Source organism: Coregonus clupeaformis, chromosome 10, assembly GCF_020615455.1.
Source record: "Coregonus clupeaformis isolate EN_2021a chromosome 10, ASM2061545v1, whole genome shotgun sequence".
Lineage (NCBI taxonomy): Eukaryota > Metazoa > Chordata > Actinopteri > Salmoniformes > Salmonidae > Coregonus > Coregonus clupeaformis.
The window spans coordinates 39,523,995-39,542,212 of record NC_059201.1 but is presented as its reverse complement, the minus strand read 5'-3'; the positions used below and the strand labels follow the sequence as shown (position 1 = coordinate 39,542,212).

At 41.6% G+C, this 18,218-nt stretch overlaps 1 protein-coding gene across 37 annotated transcripts in view; it reads left to right on the top strand.

Annotated features, from left to right (window-relative positions):
* Positions 1-12,879: 12,879 nt before the first annotated feature.
* Positions 12,880-18,218, top strand: part of LOC121575170 (gastrula zinc finger protein XlCGF58.1) — a 29,713-nt gene continuing 24,374 nt past the window's right edge. For 33 of the 37 annotated variants that reach the window (XM_041888120.2, XM_041888115.2, XM_041888106.2 and 30 more), the window contains exons 1-7: positions 12,880-12,986; positions 14,589-14,757; positions 15,081-15,266; positions 15,688-15,834; positions 16,430-16,556; positions 16,816-16,899; positions 17,664-17,747. In XM_041888120.2, the coding sequence (XP_041744054.1) occupies positions 14,713-14,757; positions 15,081-15,266; positions 15,688-15,834; positions 16,430-16,556; positions 16,816-16,899; positions 17,664-17,747 (673 nt within the window). In that variant the 5' untranslated portion in view covers positions 12,880-12,986; positions 14,589-14,712. The remainder of the gene's footprint in view (positions 12,987-14,588; positions 14,758-15,080; positions 15,267-15,687; positions 15,835-16,429; positions 16,557-16,815; positions 16,900-17,663; positions 17,748-18,218) is intronic. The other 4 variants (XM_041888092.2, XM_041888111.2, XM_041888085.2 and 1 more) reach the window with 4 other exon arrangements.

Sequence of the window (18,218 nt, the reverse complement as noted above, 5' to 3'; positions counted from 1 at the left end):
CCAAGAACTGTTGATATCCCATATACCATATTCCCATACATTCACAAAGGCTGCTTAGAATCTCTGTCTTCTAAATCGACTGTTCTTCAGCATCCATGTGATGGCAGACACTCAGTGAAACCTTGCGGTGTAATTCTGAAATATGAAACATTAAATCATTTGGAGATGTTCTGACAAAGGAAAACAATTGAATCAAATGAATTTGTGCATGTAAAGCCATTCAGACACATTTCTGTTATTCCTCTTTTAATTTTTTTCTTATTTTAATCTGACTCATTTGTTCATATTTTATTGGATAGTATAGAGAGAGATTGCCTAGACTGCTGATTATTTGCTAACAACAGATAACAATTCCAAAGAGGATGGAGATGAGACAAGGAGTGACAACTAGGAGCACAGTAAGACTAAAAGAGAGAGAGAGAGAGACCAAGTGTTAGTCCATATAGTATGGCGTATATACGAATTTTTCCCCAAAAAGGTGACCTAACCAGGTGCCTGTCCTGCACTAATTAAAAAAATTACATAATCCCAATCTATAAAGTTATCAAGCTCAAGACAGAAGATATGTACACAGAGCTTTGCATCATTATTTGTTTAACTCAATCGCTTTTTTATCAGTACATCATTAGATCTATAATGAATTTACATTGATTCGTTGAATGGTTCTACTTCTGGAATATGGGATGGATTTAGATGAATTGGGACTGAAAACCAACAACATTACAAACAAGTTTGTGAAAACATGACCTGCAATAGACTAGGCAATGGAACAGCTGTCAGGTATCCTGATCAGATTTACTGGAGCAGTAGAGCATCACTCTCCCTCCTGGCCAATCCTACATCATAATGGCAAGTCAGAGCAAGTGTGGAATGTGTACTATACATGTTGTATCTCCAGTCATGGGGCAAGCCATTTGCCCCTTGAAACTAAACAAACTAAAATAGAATAGTATACTACATAAAAGTATTATTACATGATAGTTTCTTGGATTTTGGAGAACACCCCATATGTACTTAAATTAGCCTTTTCAAATTCAAAGATATATTTAAAAATGATAATAATCTCTATACCATCCTCCGTTACAGTGCCTTCAGAAAGTATTCATACTCCTTGGCATTTTCCACATTTTGTTGTGTTACAGCCTGAATTCAAAATTGATTAAATAAAAAATGTAAACTCACCCATCTACACACAATACCATATAATGACAACATTTTTAGAAATTTGGCAAATGTATTGAAAATTAAATACAGAAATACAGTATCTAATTTAAATAAGTATATACACTCCTGAGTCAATATTTTGTAGAAGCATCTTTGGTAGCGATTACAGTTGTGAGTCTTTCTGGGCAAGTCTCTAAGAGCTTTCCACACTTGGGTTGTGCAACATTTGCCCATTATTCTTTTCAAAATTCTTCAAGCTCTGTCAAATTGATTGTTGATTATTGCTAGACAACCATTTTCAGGGCTTGCCATAGATTTTCAAGTAGATTTAAGTCAAAACTGTAACTCGGCCACTCAGGAACATTCACTGTCTTCTTGGTAAGCAACTCCAGTGTAGATTTGGCATTGTGTTTTAGGTTATGGTTCTGCTGAAATGTGGATGAATCTCCCAGTGTTTCCATTCCGTTTCTATTCTGAAAAAACTCCCCAGTCCTTAACAAATACAAGCATACCCATAACATGATGCAACCAACACTATACTTGAAAATATGGAGAGTGGTACTCAGTAATGTGTTGCATTGGATTTCCCCCAAACATAACACTTCGTATTCAGGACAATTATTTTTTGCAGTATTACTTTAGTGCCTTGTTGCAAACAGGATGCATGTTTTGTATTTTTTTAATTCTGTACAGGCTTCCTTCTTTTCACTCTGTCAATTAGGTTAGTATTGTGGAGTAACTATAATGTTGTTGATCCATCCTCAGTTTTCTCCTATCACAGCCATTAAACTCTGCAACTGTTTTAAAGTCACCATTGGCCTCATGGTGAAATCCCTGAGCAGTTTCCTTCCTCTCCGACAACTGAGTTAGGAAGGATGCCTGTATCTTTGTAGTGACTGGGTGTATTGATACACCATCCAAAGTGTAATTAATAACTTCACCATGCTCAAAGGGATAGTCAATGTCAGCTTTTTTTTTTTAACTCATCTACCAATAGGTGCTCTTCTTTGTGAGGCATTGGAAAACCTCCCTGGTCTTTGTGGTTGAATCTGTGTTTGAAATTCATTGCTCGACTGAGAGGACCTTACAGATAATTGTATGTGTGGGTTACAGAGATGAGGTAGTCATTCAAAAATCATGTTAAATACTATTATTGCACACAGCGTGAGTCTATGCAACTTATTATGTGACTTGTTAAGCACATCTTTACTCCTGAACTTATTTAGGCTTGCCATAACAAAGGGGTTGAATACTTATTGACTCAAGACATTTCAGCTTTACATTTTTTATTAATTTGTAAACATTTCAAAAAACATAATTCAACTTTGACATTATGGGGTATTGTGTGTAAACCAGTGACCAAAAAAATCAACATTTTAATCAATTTTAAATTCAGGCAGTAACACAACAATATTAGGAAGGTGTTCTTAATGTTTTGTACACTAAGATTAGTTTGGGCTTGGATGTTATGGCTGTTCTAAGCAATGCTAATAAGATTAGGCCTATATTCACTTCATCAAATTATATACCTAATATTTTGAATACAGAATTTAGGTAAACCCATTAGCCTACCTGAGCAGTTCGCCCAGATGGGACACTGGGTGCTGGTAGTTATTTTGCGTCCATACACTAGCCTGCTGCTGCAGTTTTTGAACACAAATCTTCCCCCTGCAGGAAGATTGGAATATATAGTGGAAGCTGTGATACACAGCAAATTGGCCAGTGTTACATAGTGTTGATTTGTCAGTGAAACATTTCTAGTGTTGGTTCCAGTGTTAAATTAACTCTGTAAGAGTAAAATAACCTAAGTGTTGGTATTAATAACCAGTGTGTCACAATCGTCGACTGAAGACACAGACCAAGGCGCAGCGTGATAAGCGTACATTTTATTTGTACTCAACACACGATCAAAACAACAAACCAAACGATACGTGAAGTCCTAGGTTAACACCAAAACAAACCTTACGGAACAAGATCCCACAAATAAACTGGTGCCAACAGGCTGCCTAAGTATGGTCCCCAATCAGAGACAACGAGCTACAGCTGTCTCTGATTGGGAACCACCCTGGCCAACATAGATCAACACGATCTAGAAACAAAAACATAGAAAACAAAACATAGAAAATCCACACCCTGGCTCAACATATGAGTCCCCAGAGCCAGGGCGTGACACAGTGTTAAACCAAAACCACACCCATCATTATCATATTTCTCAGCATGCTCTATTGCAGGTAGATTTTTATAATTGTTTGTTTCAATATCTATGTTTTTGCATATACATTGATTGATTAATTACTACTCAGATATAAAAAAAATTTTTTTAAACTAATCCAATCTATTACTCCCGTTCAGATTGTTTAGGTTGTCTCATATCCTAGTCTTCCCAAGGGGGTTTGGGGCTCCCTCATACTCTGAAATATTATTGGGCTGCAAACATTCGTAATATCATGTTTTAGATTCAACCTCATGACTCTGTAATGCCAGAGTAGGCAATCATAGAATCCAGATCCTCCTGCATGGCCACATCGTTAAGAGCTATTGTATGCTCTCCCCTTCCAGCTCCATTCGCTACCTTCAGTAAGAATTACCTGGTCAGTCAAACTCTCAAGATATGGAATAACCTAAGGCTGAACTTAGATATTACAGATATTCTTCCTTACTCCCCTTTAATTTGTAACCATCTATTTCCACCATCCCTTGCAGACAAAGCTTTGATGTATGGAGACAAAGTGGTATGAAATCCCTCTATTACCTCTATAAAGATGGCACCTTTGCATCATTTGAATATATTTCAAATGCATTCAATATTCCAAATGCCCATTTCTTTAGATACTTACAAGCCAGAAATTGGGCCCAAAAACTTACAAGTGATTTCCCACAGGTACCATTTCACACCATTTTGGATGATATATTCAAAACCAACCCAACCCAACTGCAAATGGATGTCTATCAGCTGTGTATTCAAAATTATTAACAGTTGGCACTCCATGCCTACAATCATTGAGATCAACTTGGGAACAGGATTTAGGAATTGAAATTTCAACTAATAGTTGTGATAAAAAAAATCAAAAAGTATATTATATTTCTATATGTACCAGGCATGATGTTACACACTTTAAAGTGATACATGCAATATCCAATATAACACAAGTACCTATAACTCCTAACCCACTGTTAGCTATCTTTGGGATAGCAAAGGCGGAAGCAAATGCCACTGGAAAAACCCAAACCCACCATCTTACAATCAATGTTCATAGCATGTTGCAAAGTATCACTTTGGAGAAAATGAAGTGTACACTATGTGGATCCACAACTTTATTTTATAAGACATGGCAACATTTTCTTTATTTTGTTGAAAACGATACCAGTGTTTGGTTGATTATGTACCTGAGTTTACATTTGTACTCATGTGTATAGATATGATGTGAACCTCAATACGAGGACATAAATAAAATAAAACATTTGGAACATTTGGGGTGGATGGGGAGGGGAGGGAGGGAGGAAATTGGACACACAGTGTAAAAAAATACAAAATAAACACTATCTATTGCTGGTATTTTTTAAACTAATGCACTGCCATAAGTGACTATCCTGTCATTTTTTTCTCTCTTATTTTTTGAATGCTAAGCCATCTTGGAACATATCAGTTGGGCCACGTTTGGACAGCGGCCTTGTTCTGATCTTGTTTTCACTGGTTGGTCTTTTACCCAATCAGAAATGTCTGGTGTGGTTGGTTGGGGGACCGATTGGTGGAGGGGATATCAGAATTGGGCTACCTATGTAGATAGATTTTTATATTGTACATTGTTTATATATATATATATATATTTAAGCCGCTCTTCTATAAATTATTTTATCTTTGTATGACCTTGTGATCAAGTAAAATGTATATATAAAAACATCCTAGTCTTCCCAACCCAGTATTCATTCTGAATGCAGGTTGTGGGTGAATAAAAATTCAAAATGTTGGATATCCCCACTCTGGTTGGATTCCAATAGCAATTACACATCACTTTGCAAGCCAGCATAATGTGATTTGCAAGCCTGAAACCATGAGTTTCAGGCCACTGTATTACCGTAAAACTAGGCCCTCAAAATAAGGCCTTATTAAATACTTTTCTGTTGAATCATTTAAATTTAGTGATAACATATTCACTAAGGATCTCACTTGGTGAAGGCCACAGAATGAAAAATAAATGACTGCAGCAACCATGTCTCTGTCACTAACAAATATAGCCATGGGTTGTAACTCTACAATTCACCAGAAAGGCACTTTGGGAAATATGCAGGTAAGGCTTTAATAGCAGTGTGTTAATTTAACACTGAAAAATGTGGACCAGTATAGACACAGGACCAGTGTTACATTTAACACTGTCAGTGTTGATTTAACACTGGAGAATTTGCTGTGTACAAATATTCTGCTGATAAAAACACAAAGGCTATTAGATAACTATTTGTAAAAGTGTCTGCATAGGCCTATGCTTATTGATAGATAATTATGCAAAACCTGGCAATCGTTGATTCTGAGACACAGTATAGCTTACCTTTATCACATTCTAGTCATTTGGCAGATGCTCTTATCCAGAGCAACTTACAGGAGAGATTAGAGTTAAGTGCCTTGCTCAAGCACATATCAACATTCAAACCAGCAACTTTTCAGTTACTGGCCCAACACTCTTAACCAACCGCTAGGCTATCTGCCGCCCCACATACAGTACCAGTCAAAAGTTTGGACACACCTACTCATTCAAGGGTTTTTCTTTATTTTTTTACTATTTTCTACATTGTAGAATAATAGTGAAGACATCAAAACTATGAAATAACACATCTCATGTAGTACCCAAAAAAGTGTTAAACAAATCTAAATATATTTTATATTTGAGATTAGCCACCCTTTGCCTTGATGACAGCTTTGCACACACTTGGCATTCTCTCAACCAGCTTCATGAGGTAGTCACCTGGAATGCATTTCAATAACAGGTGTGCCTAGTTAAAAGTTAATTTGTGGAATTCAAGCGCTATGATGAAACTGTCTCTCATGAGGACCGCAACAGGAAAGGAAGACCCAGAGTTACCTCTGCTGCAGAGGATAAGTTCAATAGAGTTAACTGCACCTCAGATTGCAGCACAAATAAATGCTTCACAGAGTTCAAGTACCAGACACATCGCAACAGCAACTGTTCAGAGGAGACTGCGTGAATCAGGTCTTCATGGTCTTCATGGTCGAAATAAACCACTACTAAAAGACACCAATAAGAAGAAGAGACTTGATTGGGCCCAGAAACATGAGCAATGGACACGAGCAATGGACACTCCCGAGTGGCACAGGGTCTAAGGCACTGCATCGCAGTGCCAGCTGTGCCACTAGAGATCCTGGTTTGAATCCAAACTCTGTCGTAGCCGGCTGCGACCGGGAGACCCATGGGACAGCGCACAATTGGCCTAGCGTCGTCCAGGGTAGGGGAGGGAATGGCCGGCAGGAATGTAGCTCAGTTGGTAGAGCATGGCGTTTGCAACGCCAGGGTTGTGGGTTCAATTCCCACGGGGGGCCAGTATAAAAAAAAAAACATGTAGGCACTCACTAACTGTAAGTCGCTCTGGATAAGAGCGTCTGCTAAATGACTCAAATGTACACTGCTCAAAAAAATAAAGGGAACACTAAAATAACACATCCTAGATCTGAATGAATGAAATAATCTTATTAAATACTTTTTTCTTTACATAGTTGAATGTGCTGACAACAAAATCACACACAAATTATCAATGGAAATCAAATTTATCAACCCATGGAGATCTGGATTTGGAGTCACCCTCAAAATTAAAGTGGAAAACCACACTACAGGCTGATCCAACTTTGATGTAATGTCCTTAAAACAAGTCAAAATGAGGCTCAGTAGTGTGTGTGGCCTCCACGTGCCTGTATGACCTCCTTACAACGCCTGGGCATGCTCCTGATGAGGTGGCGGATGGTCTCCTGAGGGATCTCCTCCCAGACCTGGACTAAAGTCTCCAGACTCTGTCACGTGCTCAGTGTGAACCTGCTTTCATCTGTGAAGAGCACAGGGCGCCAGTGGCGAATTTGCCAATCTTGGTGTTCTCTGGCAAATGCCAAACGTCCTGCACGGTGTTGGGCTGTAAGCACAACCCCCACCTGTGGACGTCGGGCCCTCATACCACCCTCATGGAGTCTGTTTCTGACCGTTTGAGCAGACACATGCATATTTGTGGCCTGCTGGAGGTCATTTTGCAGGGCTCCTGCAGTGCTCCTCCTGCTCCTCCTTGCACAAAGGCGGAGGTAGCAGTCCTGCTGCTGGGTTGTTGCCCTCCTACGGCCTCCTCCACGTCTCCTGATATACTGGCCTGTCTCCTGGTAGCACCTCCATGCTCTGGACACTACGCTGACAGACACAGCAAACCTTCTTGCCACAGCTCGCATTGATGTGCCATCCTGGATGAGCTGCACTACCTGAGCCACTTGTGTGGGTTGTAGACTCCGTCTCATGCTACCACTAGAGTGAAAGCACCGCCAGCATTCAAAAGTGACGAAAACATCAGCCAGGAAGCATAGGAACTGAGAAGTGGTCTGTGGTCACCACCTGCAGAACCACTTCTTTATTGGGGGTGTCTTGCTAATTGCCTATAATTTCCACCTGTTGTCTATTCCATTTGCACAACAGCATGTGAAATGTATTGTCAATCAGTGTTGCTTCCTAAGTGGACAGTTTGATTTCACAGAAGTGTGATTGACTTGGAGTTACACTGTGTTGTTTAAGTGTTCCCTTTATTTTTTTGAGCAGTGTAAATGTAAAAAATTAGAACGGTGGAAATCTCTTTTTTGGTCTGATGAGTCCAAATTTGAGATTTTTCGTTCCAACTGCCGTGTCTTTGTGAGACGCAGAGTAGGGGAACGGATGATCTCCGCATGTGAGATGGCGCCGGAGAAAATGGCTGCCGTTTTACAGCCCTCTAACCAATTGTACTATTATGTGTGTTTTTTCGTGTTATTTGTAATTTATTCTGTACATAATGTTTCTACCATTGTCTCTTATAACCAAAAAGAGCTTCTGGATATCAGGACAGCGATTACTCACCTCGTATTGGACAAAGATTGTTTCTTCAACGAGTCGGATGCGAAGGATATCCTACAGACACCCGACAAGGCCCAAATTCCCGTCATTCGCAGGAGAAAGAGACGGAGATATCATGGACGTAGGTCAGGGTGCCTTGTAAGGATCCGACGGCGAGTGAGTAAACTGCCTCTTCCATCAATCCTATTAGCCAATGTTCAATCATTTGAAAATAAATGAGATGACCTACGATTACGGTTATCCTACCAATGGGACATTAAAACCTGTAATATCTTATGTTTCACCGAGTCATGGCTGAACGACGACATGGACAACATACAGCTGACGGGATATACGCTACATCGGCAGGATAGAACGGCTGACTCCGGTAAGACAAGGGGTGGCGGTCTGTGTATATTTGTAAACAACAGCTGGTGCACAAAATCAAATACTAAGGAAGTCTCAAGGTTTTGCTCGCCTGAGGTAGAGTATCTTATGATAAGCTGTAGACCACACTATTTACCAAGAGAGTTTCATCTATATTTTTCATAGCTGTCTATTTACCACCACAAACCAATGCTGGCATTAAGATTGCACTCAATGAGCTGTATATGGCCATAAGTAAACAGGAAAACGCTCATCCAGAGGCAACGCTCCTAGTGGCCGGGGACTTTAATGCAGGGAAACTTAAATCCATACTACCTAATTTCTACCAGCATGTTAAATGTGCATCCAGAGGGAAAAAACTCTAGACCACCTTTACTCCACACACAGAGACGCATACAAAGTTCTCCCTCGCCCTCCATTTGGCAAATCTGACCATAACTCTATCCTCCTGATTCCTGCTTATAAGCAAAAACTAAAGCAGGAAGCACCAGTGACTCGGTTAATAAAAAAGTGGTCAGATGACGCAGATGCTAAGCTACAGGACTGTTTTGCTAGCACAGACTGGAACATGTTCCGGGATTCTTCAGATAGCATTGAGGAGTACACCACATCAGTCACTGGCTTCATCAATAAGTGCATCAATGACGTCATCCCCACAGTGAACGTACGTACATACCCCAACCAGAAGCCATGGATTACAGGCAACATCCGCACTGAGCTAAAGGGTAGAGCTGCCGCTTTCAAGGAGCTTATAAGAAATCCCGCTATGCCCTCCGACGAACCATCAAACAGGCAAAGAGTCAATACAGGACTAAGATTGAATCATAGCCAATGTGAGTAAGAATTTTAAGCAGGTCAACATTCACAAGGCCGCAAGGCCAGACGGATTACCAGGACGTGTACTCCGAGCATGTGCTGACCAACTGGCAAGGGTCTTCACTGACATTTTCAAAATGTCCCTGAGTCTGTAATACCAACATGTTTCAAGCAGACCATCATAGTCCCCGTGCCCAAGGACACTAAGATAACCTGCCTAAATGACTACCGACCCATAGCACTGACGTCTGTAGCCATGAAGTGCTTTGAAAGGCTGATCATGGCTCACATCAACACCATTATCCCAGAAACCCTAGGCCCACTCAATTTGCATACCGCCCCAACAGATCCACAAATGATGCAATCTCTATTGCACTCCACACTGCCCTTTCCCACCTGGACAAGAGGAAAACCTATGTGAGAATGCTATTCATTGACTACAGCTCAGCGTTCAACACCATAGTGCCCTCAAAGCTCATCACTAAGCTAAGGATCCTGGGACTAAACACCTCCCTCTGCAACTGGATCCTGGACTTCCTGACAGGCCGCCCCCAGGTGGTAAGGGTAGGTAACAACACATCTGCCACGCTGATCCTCAACACGGGGGCCCCTCAGGGGTGCGTGCTCAGTCCCCTCCTGTACTCCCTGTTCACCCATGACTGCATGGCCAGGCACAACTCCAACACCATCATTAAGTTTGCCAACGACACAACAGTGGTAGGCCTGATCACCGACAACGATGAGACATCCTATAGGGAGGAGGTCAGAGACCTGGCCGTGTGGTGCCAGGATGACAACCTCTCCCTCAGTGTGATCAAGACAAAGGAGTTGATTGTGGACTACAGGAAAAAAAAGAGGACTGAGCACGCCCCCATTCTCATCGACGGGGCTGTAGTGGAACAGGTTGAGAGCTTCAAGTTCCTTGGTGTCCACGTCACTAACAAACTATCATGGTCCAAACACACCAAGACAGTCGTGAAGAGGGCACAACAAAGCCTATTCCCCCTCAGGAGACTGAAAAGATTTGGCATGGGTCCTCAGATCATCAAAAAGTTATACAGCTGCACCATCGAGAGCATCCTGACTGGTTGCATCACCGCCTGGTATGGCAACTGCTCGGCCTCCGACCGCAAGGCACTACAGAGGGTAGTGCGTACGGCCCAGTACATCACTCGGGCCAAGCTTCCTGCCATCCAGGACCTCTATACCAGGCGGTGTCAGACGAAGGCCTTCAAAATTGTCAAAGACTCCAGCCACCCTAGTTATAGACTGTTATCTCTGCTACCGCATGGCAAGCGGTACCGGAGCGCCAAGTCTAGGTCCAAAAGGCTTCTCAACAGCTTCTACCCCCAAGCCATAAGACTCTTGAACAGCTAATCATGGCTACCCGGACTATTTGCACTGCCCCCCCCCCACCCCCACCCCATCTTTTTACGCTGCTGCTACTCTGTTAATTATTTATGCATAGTCACTTTAACACTACCCACATGTACATATTACCTCAACTACCTCAACTACCTCAACTAGCCAGTGCCCCCGCACATTGACTCTGCACCGGTACCTCCCTGTATATAGCCTCCCTACTGTTTTTTATTTTACTTCTGCTCTTTTTTTCTCAACACTTTTTTGTTGTTGTTTTATTTTACTTTATTTTATTAAAAAATAAATGCATTGTTGGTTAAGGGCTGTAAGTTAGCATTTCACGGTAATGTCTACACCTGTTGTATTCGGCGCATGTGGCAAATACAATTTGATTTGATTTGTGTGGTTCCCACCGTGAAGCATGGAGGAGGAGGTGTGATGTTTGGGGGTGCTTTGCTGGTGACACTGTCTGTGATTTATTTAGAATATAAGGCATACTTAACCAGCATGGCTACCACAGCATTCTGAAGCGATACGCCATTCCATCTGGTTTGCGCTTAGTGGGACTATCATTTCTTTTTCAACAGGACAATGACCCAACACACCTCCAGGCTGTGTAAGGGCTATTTGACCAAGAAGGAGAATGATGGAGTGCTACATCAGATGACCTGGCCTCCACAATCACCCAACCTCAACCCAATTGAGATGGTTTGGGATGAGTTGGACCGCAGAGTGGAGGAAAAGCAGCCAACAAGTGCTCATCATATTTGGGAACTCCTTCAAGACTGTTGGAAAAGCATTCCAGGTGAAGCTGGTTGAGAGAATGCCAAGAGTGTGCAAAGCTGTCATCAAGGCAAAGGGTGGCTACTTTGAAGAATTTTAAATATAAAATATATTTTGATTTGTTTAACATGTTTTGGTTACTACATGATTCCATGTGTTATTTCATAGTTTTGATGTCTTCACTATTATTCTACAATGTAGAAAATTGTAAAAATAAAGAAAAACCCTTGAATGAGTAGGTGTGTCCAAACCTTTGACTGGTACTGTATGTGGCAACAAATTCCATCATCAGATAATTATACTGAACAAAAATATAAACGCAACATGCTACAATTTCAAGGATTTTACTGAGTTACAGTTCATATAATGAAATCAGTTAATTGTAATGAATTCATTAGGCTCTAATCTATGGATTTCACAGGACTGGGCAAGTGTGCAGCCATGGGTGGGGGGAGCCAGAATCAGAATGAGCCCCCCCCCAGACGATCCGACAGGTGAAGAAGACGGATGTGGAGGTCCTGGAATGGCGTGGTTACACGTAGTCTGCGGTTGTGAGGCTGGTTAGACGTACTGCCAAATTCTCTAAATGACGTTGGAGGTGGCTTATGGTAGAGAAATTAACACCAGAGCTGGCTGGTGGACATTCCTGCAGTCAGCATGCCAATTGTACGCACCCTCAAAACTTGAGACATCTGTGGCATTGTGTTGTGCAAAAAACTGCATATTTAAAGTGGCCTTTTATTGTCCCTAGCACAAGGTGCACCCGTGTAATGATCATGCTGTTTAATCAGCTTCTTGATATGCCACACTTGTCAGGTGGATGGATTATCTTGGCAAAGGAGAAATGCTCATTAACAGGGATATAAACAAGTTTGTGCACACAATTTGAGATAAATAAGCTTTTTGTGTGTATGGAAAGTTTTGGGGATTTTTAATTTTTTCAGCTCATGAAACATGGGACCAACACTTTACATTTCGCGTTCATGTTTTTGTTCAGTATAATTCAATTGACACTCGGCTGCAATGGACTGTGTGCATCTGACCTACAGGTTGAGAGATGATTCAGACAAAATCCTAGGTGCTGTTGTTTTTTGGAGGGGAAAGGCTGAAAATCATTTTGGTGGAAGAAAATCTACGTGCATGAATCCAGGCAATGTCGGGGCAAAGACACGTCTTTCTAAACTGAAATGATCTGTGGCTGTTCAGGCAGCTAAGCGATCCCAACTAAAATGGAGTAACGTTTTCACCTTCACCAACATGGCAGACGTATATACTCATTTTCTCCAATCACATGGCAGGGTTCTCCTCGGGGAGCACATCCGGTGGCGTTTCCTGTGTTTGTAAACTGAAAGAAATTGGAACGCAGGCCACGGGCGTCGAACCACGAAAAACGAGGAAAATTAAAAGGTAAACACCCAAAAACTACGTTTGAATATCACAAATGGTTTGATTTATTGTATGTTTAGTCGTGTATCAGACGATATTTGAAAAATTCGGCCTCCGTCTCTAAGCAAAAAAAGGAGTGACTGACACGGCTTGTGTTAGCTTGACAACAGGGGAGGGGGAGTACGAATCGACCATCACGAATGAATGTCTTTATCGGGAAATCTTGCTGTACTAGCTGCTTAGTCGTTTTGAGGCTCGTCTGATCGGAATCCTCAAACTGTTGTTTTATCTAGCTGGCTGTATTTATCCGGATCTAATCATATCAAAATTGCCTAACGATATCATATTTCGATATGTTGATGGATGGCAACTGAAGTTAGTAAGATGTGATGATGTGCGTGGAGGCCACTACTAACTAACGTTAGCTACGTCGTTATTAGCTAGCTATCTGTTTCGGGCTAGCGGTTAACGGTGTTCTTAGCCGCTCGATGTTTTGTGTCTGAGTTATGATTACATTAACATTTTAGTCACATAACAGACGCTCTCATCCAGAACGATTTACAATTAGTCCATTCATCTTAAAATCATTTTAAGATTATGAGATAATCTTACGATGATAAGGAAAGCCTTTTAATTGTTGGGTTAAGTCATTTAAATATAACTTCAAGTAGTTAACTTAATGTTTAGTATTTATACCGTTGCAGGCTAACTAGCAAACGTTAGCTAGTTAGCTAACCAGCTAAGTTGATTAAATATGTATTTCACTGTAAGTTACTACTTGATGGTCCATTGCCTTGCTACACTCGCTAGTTATTTCGTTAACTTCGCTAGCTACATCAGTAGCTAGCTACATCCAGGGGAAATTGCTCATATTTGCAAAGATAACCAGCCACGCTAGTGTATCAAACGGTTGCGGCTGCATGTAACGTTAGCTAGCTATGGGGTTGCTAAAAGATAGATTTAGGTTTCCCGTGGATCATTATTTAGCCAGAGCCATATTATATGACTTATTATATGCCATATATTTAGCTAGTTAGAGTTATTCCAAAAGTTGACCAACCTAAATACATGGATCTGCCTGGCCATAGCCATTAACTTGCCAATGTGGGTGCCATTGGTTTTATTTGTAAAATGATTTTCAGCTGTAAGGCTATTCCCAATCATGTTAGGTTAACCTATCTACAGTATCAGCCTTTTGTCCCAAATTCATGGTAGCTAGCTATATTGGTTATAGTTCTCATACCTGTTCGCTAGCTAGCTAACGTTAGCTATATGTTTATGTACACAATTGGTATTGTGCAGTATTGGAATTGGGTGCCTGGCTGAATTGCTTGACCATCCCATTTTGGATATTAGCTAGATGTGTTGAAATAATGTGACCTTTGTTTGGGGCTTGTAGGAGCGGCTCTTTCAGAATCTTATTTAATAGCTAGCTAAGTGACCTGATGACAGCAAATGGCCATATACAGTTATTATGGAGATGCTTGTTTTTGAGTAATAATTGGGTTTTGTGTGATTGGAGCTGTTACAATCTGTGACTCACTGCTGGTTTTAGCATTTAAAAATAATTTCATTATTATTGGATGTATTTTCATATTTTGTCCACATCCTCCTCTTCCTCAGTTTTAGTGCTAGATGAGTGAGGTGGGTGTGGCCCCCCGTCAGATTGACCATCCTGATTGACGGATCCCTGGATGACCTTGTCCCCGCCCCCATCCCCGCCCTCACATACACCGTTCCCACTGCAATGTCACACCTGCCCAGCAGCTCAGTCCGAGACCATATGAAATGGGTTTGTTTTCCAACAAAAATTATAATGATAAAATGGCTACAAACAACATGCCTATTATTAGGCAACATTATACAGTATTTTTTGTCACTCAGGATGTGGTCGTCATTAAATGTCAAGTGTTTCATATTTTTTTAAAAGTCTGTTTTATCATTGGGTTTCATACCGTTTCTGGTGTAACTGTAACTTGGCCTCTGACAGTCTTTGAGTGTTTGTCTTCTCATTTGTTTAGCTCCTCTCTGCACCCAGACTGGTTCTGTTTGATATATTTTCTAAATGTCTGATTTCTACTGATTTCCCTGACTCGGGCTGGGTTCTGTTCCCAGGCGGGGTTGCTTGGCTGTGAGGCTGTTCTCTCCAGTATGGCCCTGATGCAGGCCAGCTCCATGGCCGGTCCGCCCAAGAAGATGATGGCTCCGCTCGGCCATGGTCCACCACCCCAGAGGGATGGCTCAGACCGCGGTCCTCAGAGCCACATGATCCTGCCATCTGGAATGAGCTGTCCACCCCTGGTTAGGAGGAGCTGGGGCAATGCAGAGGGAGAGGAGGGAGCTTTGTTGTTTATCATTGTTACCCACTGAAAGAACAACAAATGAGAAATTGACATATTTCGCATTGGCTAGGTCTCAGCAGTAACTTACTGTGGGATGCTAATATGCCTAAATAAGTCTTAATTAATGATTTAAAGAGGCTGCCAGATTATGTACATCAATTAAAAGTAGTCATAGGTTACCTTCTGTATTTCTGTCTTTTGACAATGTTTTTTTTACTGCTCATTATTTGTTAAAGGATTCTAAAATATCCTGTGGTTCATGTTTAAATTTAACATATTTAGAAAACATTATTGTTTTGTTTCTGTCTTGAAATGTAGGCCTATCTGTAAGGTAAGGCTGACTCACAGGCCCCTGTCTCCCTCTTGTATGTGCTCCCCAGCTTATCCGGAAGGAGGCTGACTTCCACGCCCCCCGCCTGCTGGACGAGAAGGAGATGAGGGCCAACGAGGACATGCAGCTGAAAAAGAAGAACAGGAAATCAGGAACGCCCTGTAAAGTGAGAGAGGAAGACGGGAGGGGAGGGAAGGTCAGTGTCTCTGAATTTTAAAGCAAAACAACTTCTCTCTGTGTGTTTCGGAGAGATTGTGTTATAAAAACGGACTGAAAGTGTGTTTGTGTGCATGTCTGTGGGCGTTTGGCTCTCTTTGTGCTTTTGTGTGTGTGAGACTGACTTTTTTTTGTCTCTCGCTGAGTTGGTGCTTTGAGTGTGCACATATTTTTTTTGTGGTGGGAGGAGTGCAGAGGAGATGTGGAGGGGGTGGGGTTCTCTGGAGAGGAAAGAGGGGGGAGGGGAACACAATAACTGTTATTGTGTTTGAGGGGGGAGCTGTAACGCGGGAGGGGGTTAACCCTTCTCTAGGTTTTGTGTACCTAGTGCTTTAAATGGCCAAAATGGTCAAAACATTGTTTTAATCCTGTACTACCTTAATTTAGTTCTGCCTTTTAGGTTAGCACTGGCTTTTCTCATACTAAAACTATTGTATCATATGTTTCCTAAACAAAAGTGTGAGGGCATGCTTGTTGTGATGATTTAGTAGATGTTTGTTTGCAAGTTTTTTCTGTATGGTGTATTTAGGCCTACAATTTTATGCTGAGCCACTATTCTGTCATATCCTGCCTAGGTGGTTGTTGTGGATGAGAATGGGAACTGTCCAATATCCAAAGTGCAGAAAAACTTCATCTGTGATCACTGTTATGGAGCATTTAGGAGTGGATATCACCTGAAGAGACACATCCTCATTCATACAGGTATGTGTCCCAACCACAATGGCCAGCTAACTTCTGGAGGTTCTCCATTACCAGTTAGGGAGATGTTTAAAATGCTTAGCTAATACAGTAAGAAAATACATACAAGGCCCGCAGAAACACCAGTTTGGATTAAGTGACCAGTGATTTTAAGCTTATGAGATGGCCTCCTAAAAGAGATTGTCTAGTGTCAGATTTTGATTCACAGTTTTTGGTGTTCTCTCTGGGGACCTTTCACTAAAACTGGTACTCTTCGGTTTAGGGGAGAAGCCGTATGCTTGTGGCATATGTGACATGAGGTTTATTCAGCGTTACCACCTGGAGAGACACAGCCTCATTCACACGGGTATGCGTCTTCTTACCGTACCCATCTCTCACTAAACAGGCTACACCTGTAGTTCTGCACCGGAACCCCAGTATACAGGGTTTTCAGTGTTCTTTGTCATTTGGACAGTAATTTCCAACAAAGCTCAACATTCCTTTCACCTCAACTATGTGAAGGAGAGGGGTTATCATCACAAATGTACAATTGGGTCCCCCAACACCAATGAGCGTACAAATGAAAGGTCTATTTGGTACAAATGTTTATAGGTTGGCCATAGGAGGCTGTACAAAGGTCACAGTTTTAGGACATTGTTGCTTTAGGTAGGTGAAGGTGTTGCTAGTTTAGCAGTAGCTTTTTGTGTGCAGTATGAGATTTTGAATAGAATTTACTGCATGGACATCAATCGACTCTGATTTTCTGAGACATTTTGTAATATTGGTAAGTAGACCATTTGAAGAGTGGCCTATACCCTCTTCTTCATTGGAAAATAAAACAATGCTTTACAAGTTTGCATTTTTATTTTTAAATGAAAACAATTTTCTTTAGATTTTAGGTATCTTATATTTGTGGAATTCTCATTTGACCAAAAGCGAGATACATATGGATCATAGTCAAGTATTATGGGTGTGTTCATCATTTGGCCATATGTTTATCCTTGTAAATCTAACCAATAATCCTACTGAAATTGATTTGAATTGACAGTTAGAAATTTGCAATTTGGAATAAAATATTTTTGTATTCTTCGCAGATTGAATAGCTAATATTTTTATGCTCTGTGTGTATAGGGGTGAAGCCGTACGCTTGTTCCATGTGTGACATGAGGTTTTTCCAGCGTTACCACCTGGAGAGACACAGCCTCACTCATACGGGTATGAGTCCTCTTTCCGTACCCATCTCACATAAAACAAGCGACCCATTTTACTCCTGTTTGTCATAGAGCAATGTGTTGAATGTAAAATTAAAAAGTCATACCATGGCAGTTGGCCAGCCTCGGGAGCTCAGGATGTGACAAAGATATTTATGCTAGGGGCCTCCCGAGTGGCGCAGTGGTCTAAGGCACTGCATCGCAGTGCTAGCAGTGCCACTAGAGATCCTGGTTCGAATCCAGGCTCTGTCGTAGCTGGCCGCAACCGGGAGACCCATGGTGTGGCGCACAATTGGCCCAGCGTTGTCCAGGGTAGGGGAGGGTTTGGCCAGCAGGGATGTCTTTGTCCCATCGCGCTATAGCGACCCCTGTTGGGGGCCGGGCGCAGTGCACGCTAATTCGGTCACCAGGTGATATGGTGTTTCCTCCGACACAGCTGGCTTCCGGGTTAAGTGCGGCTCGGTTGGGTTGTGTT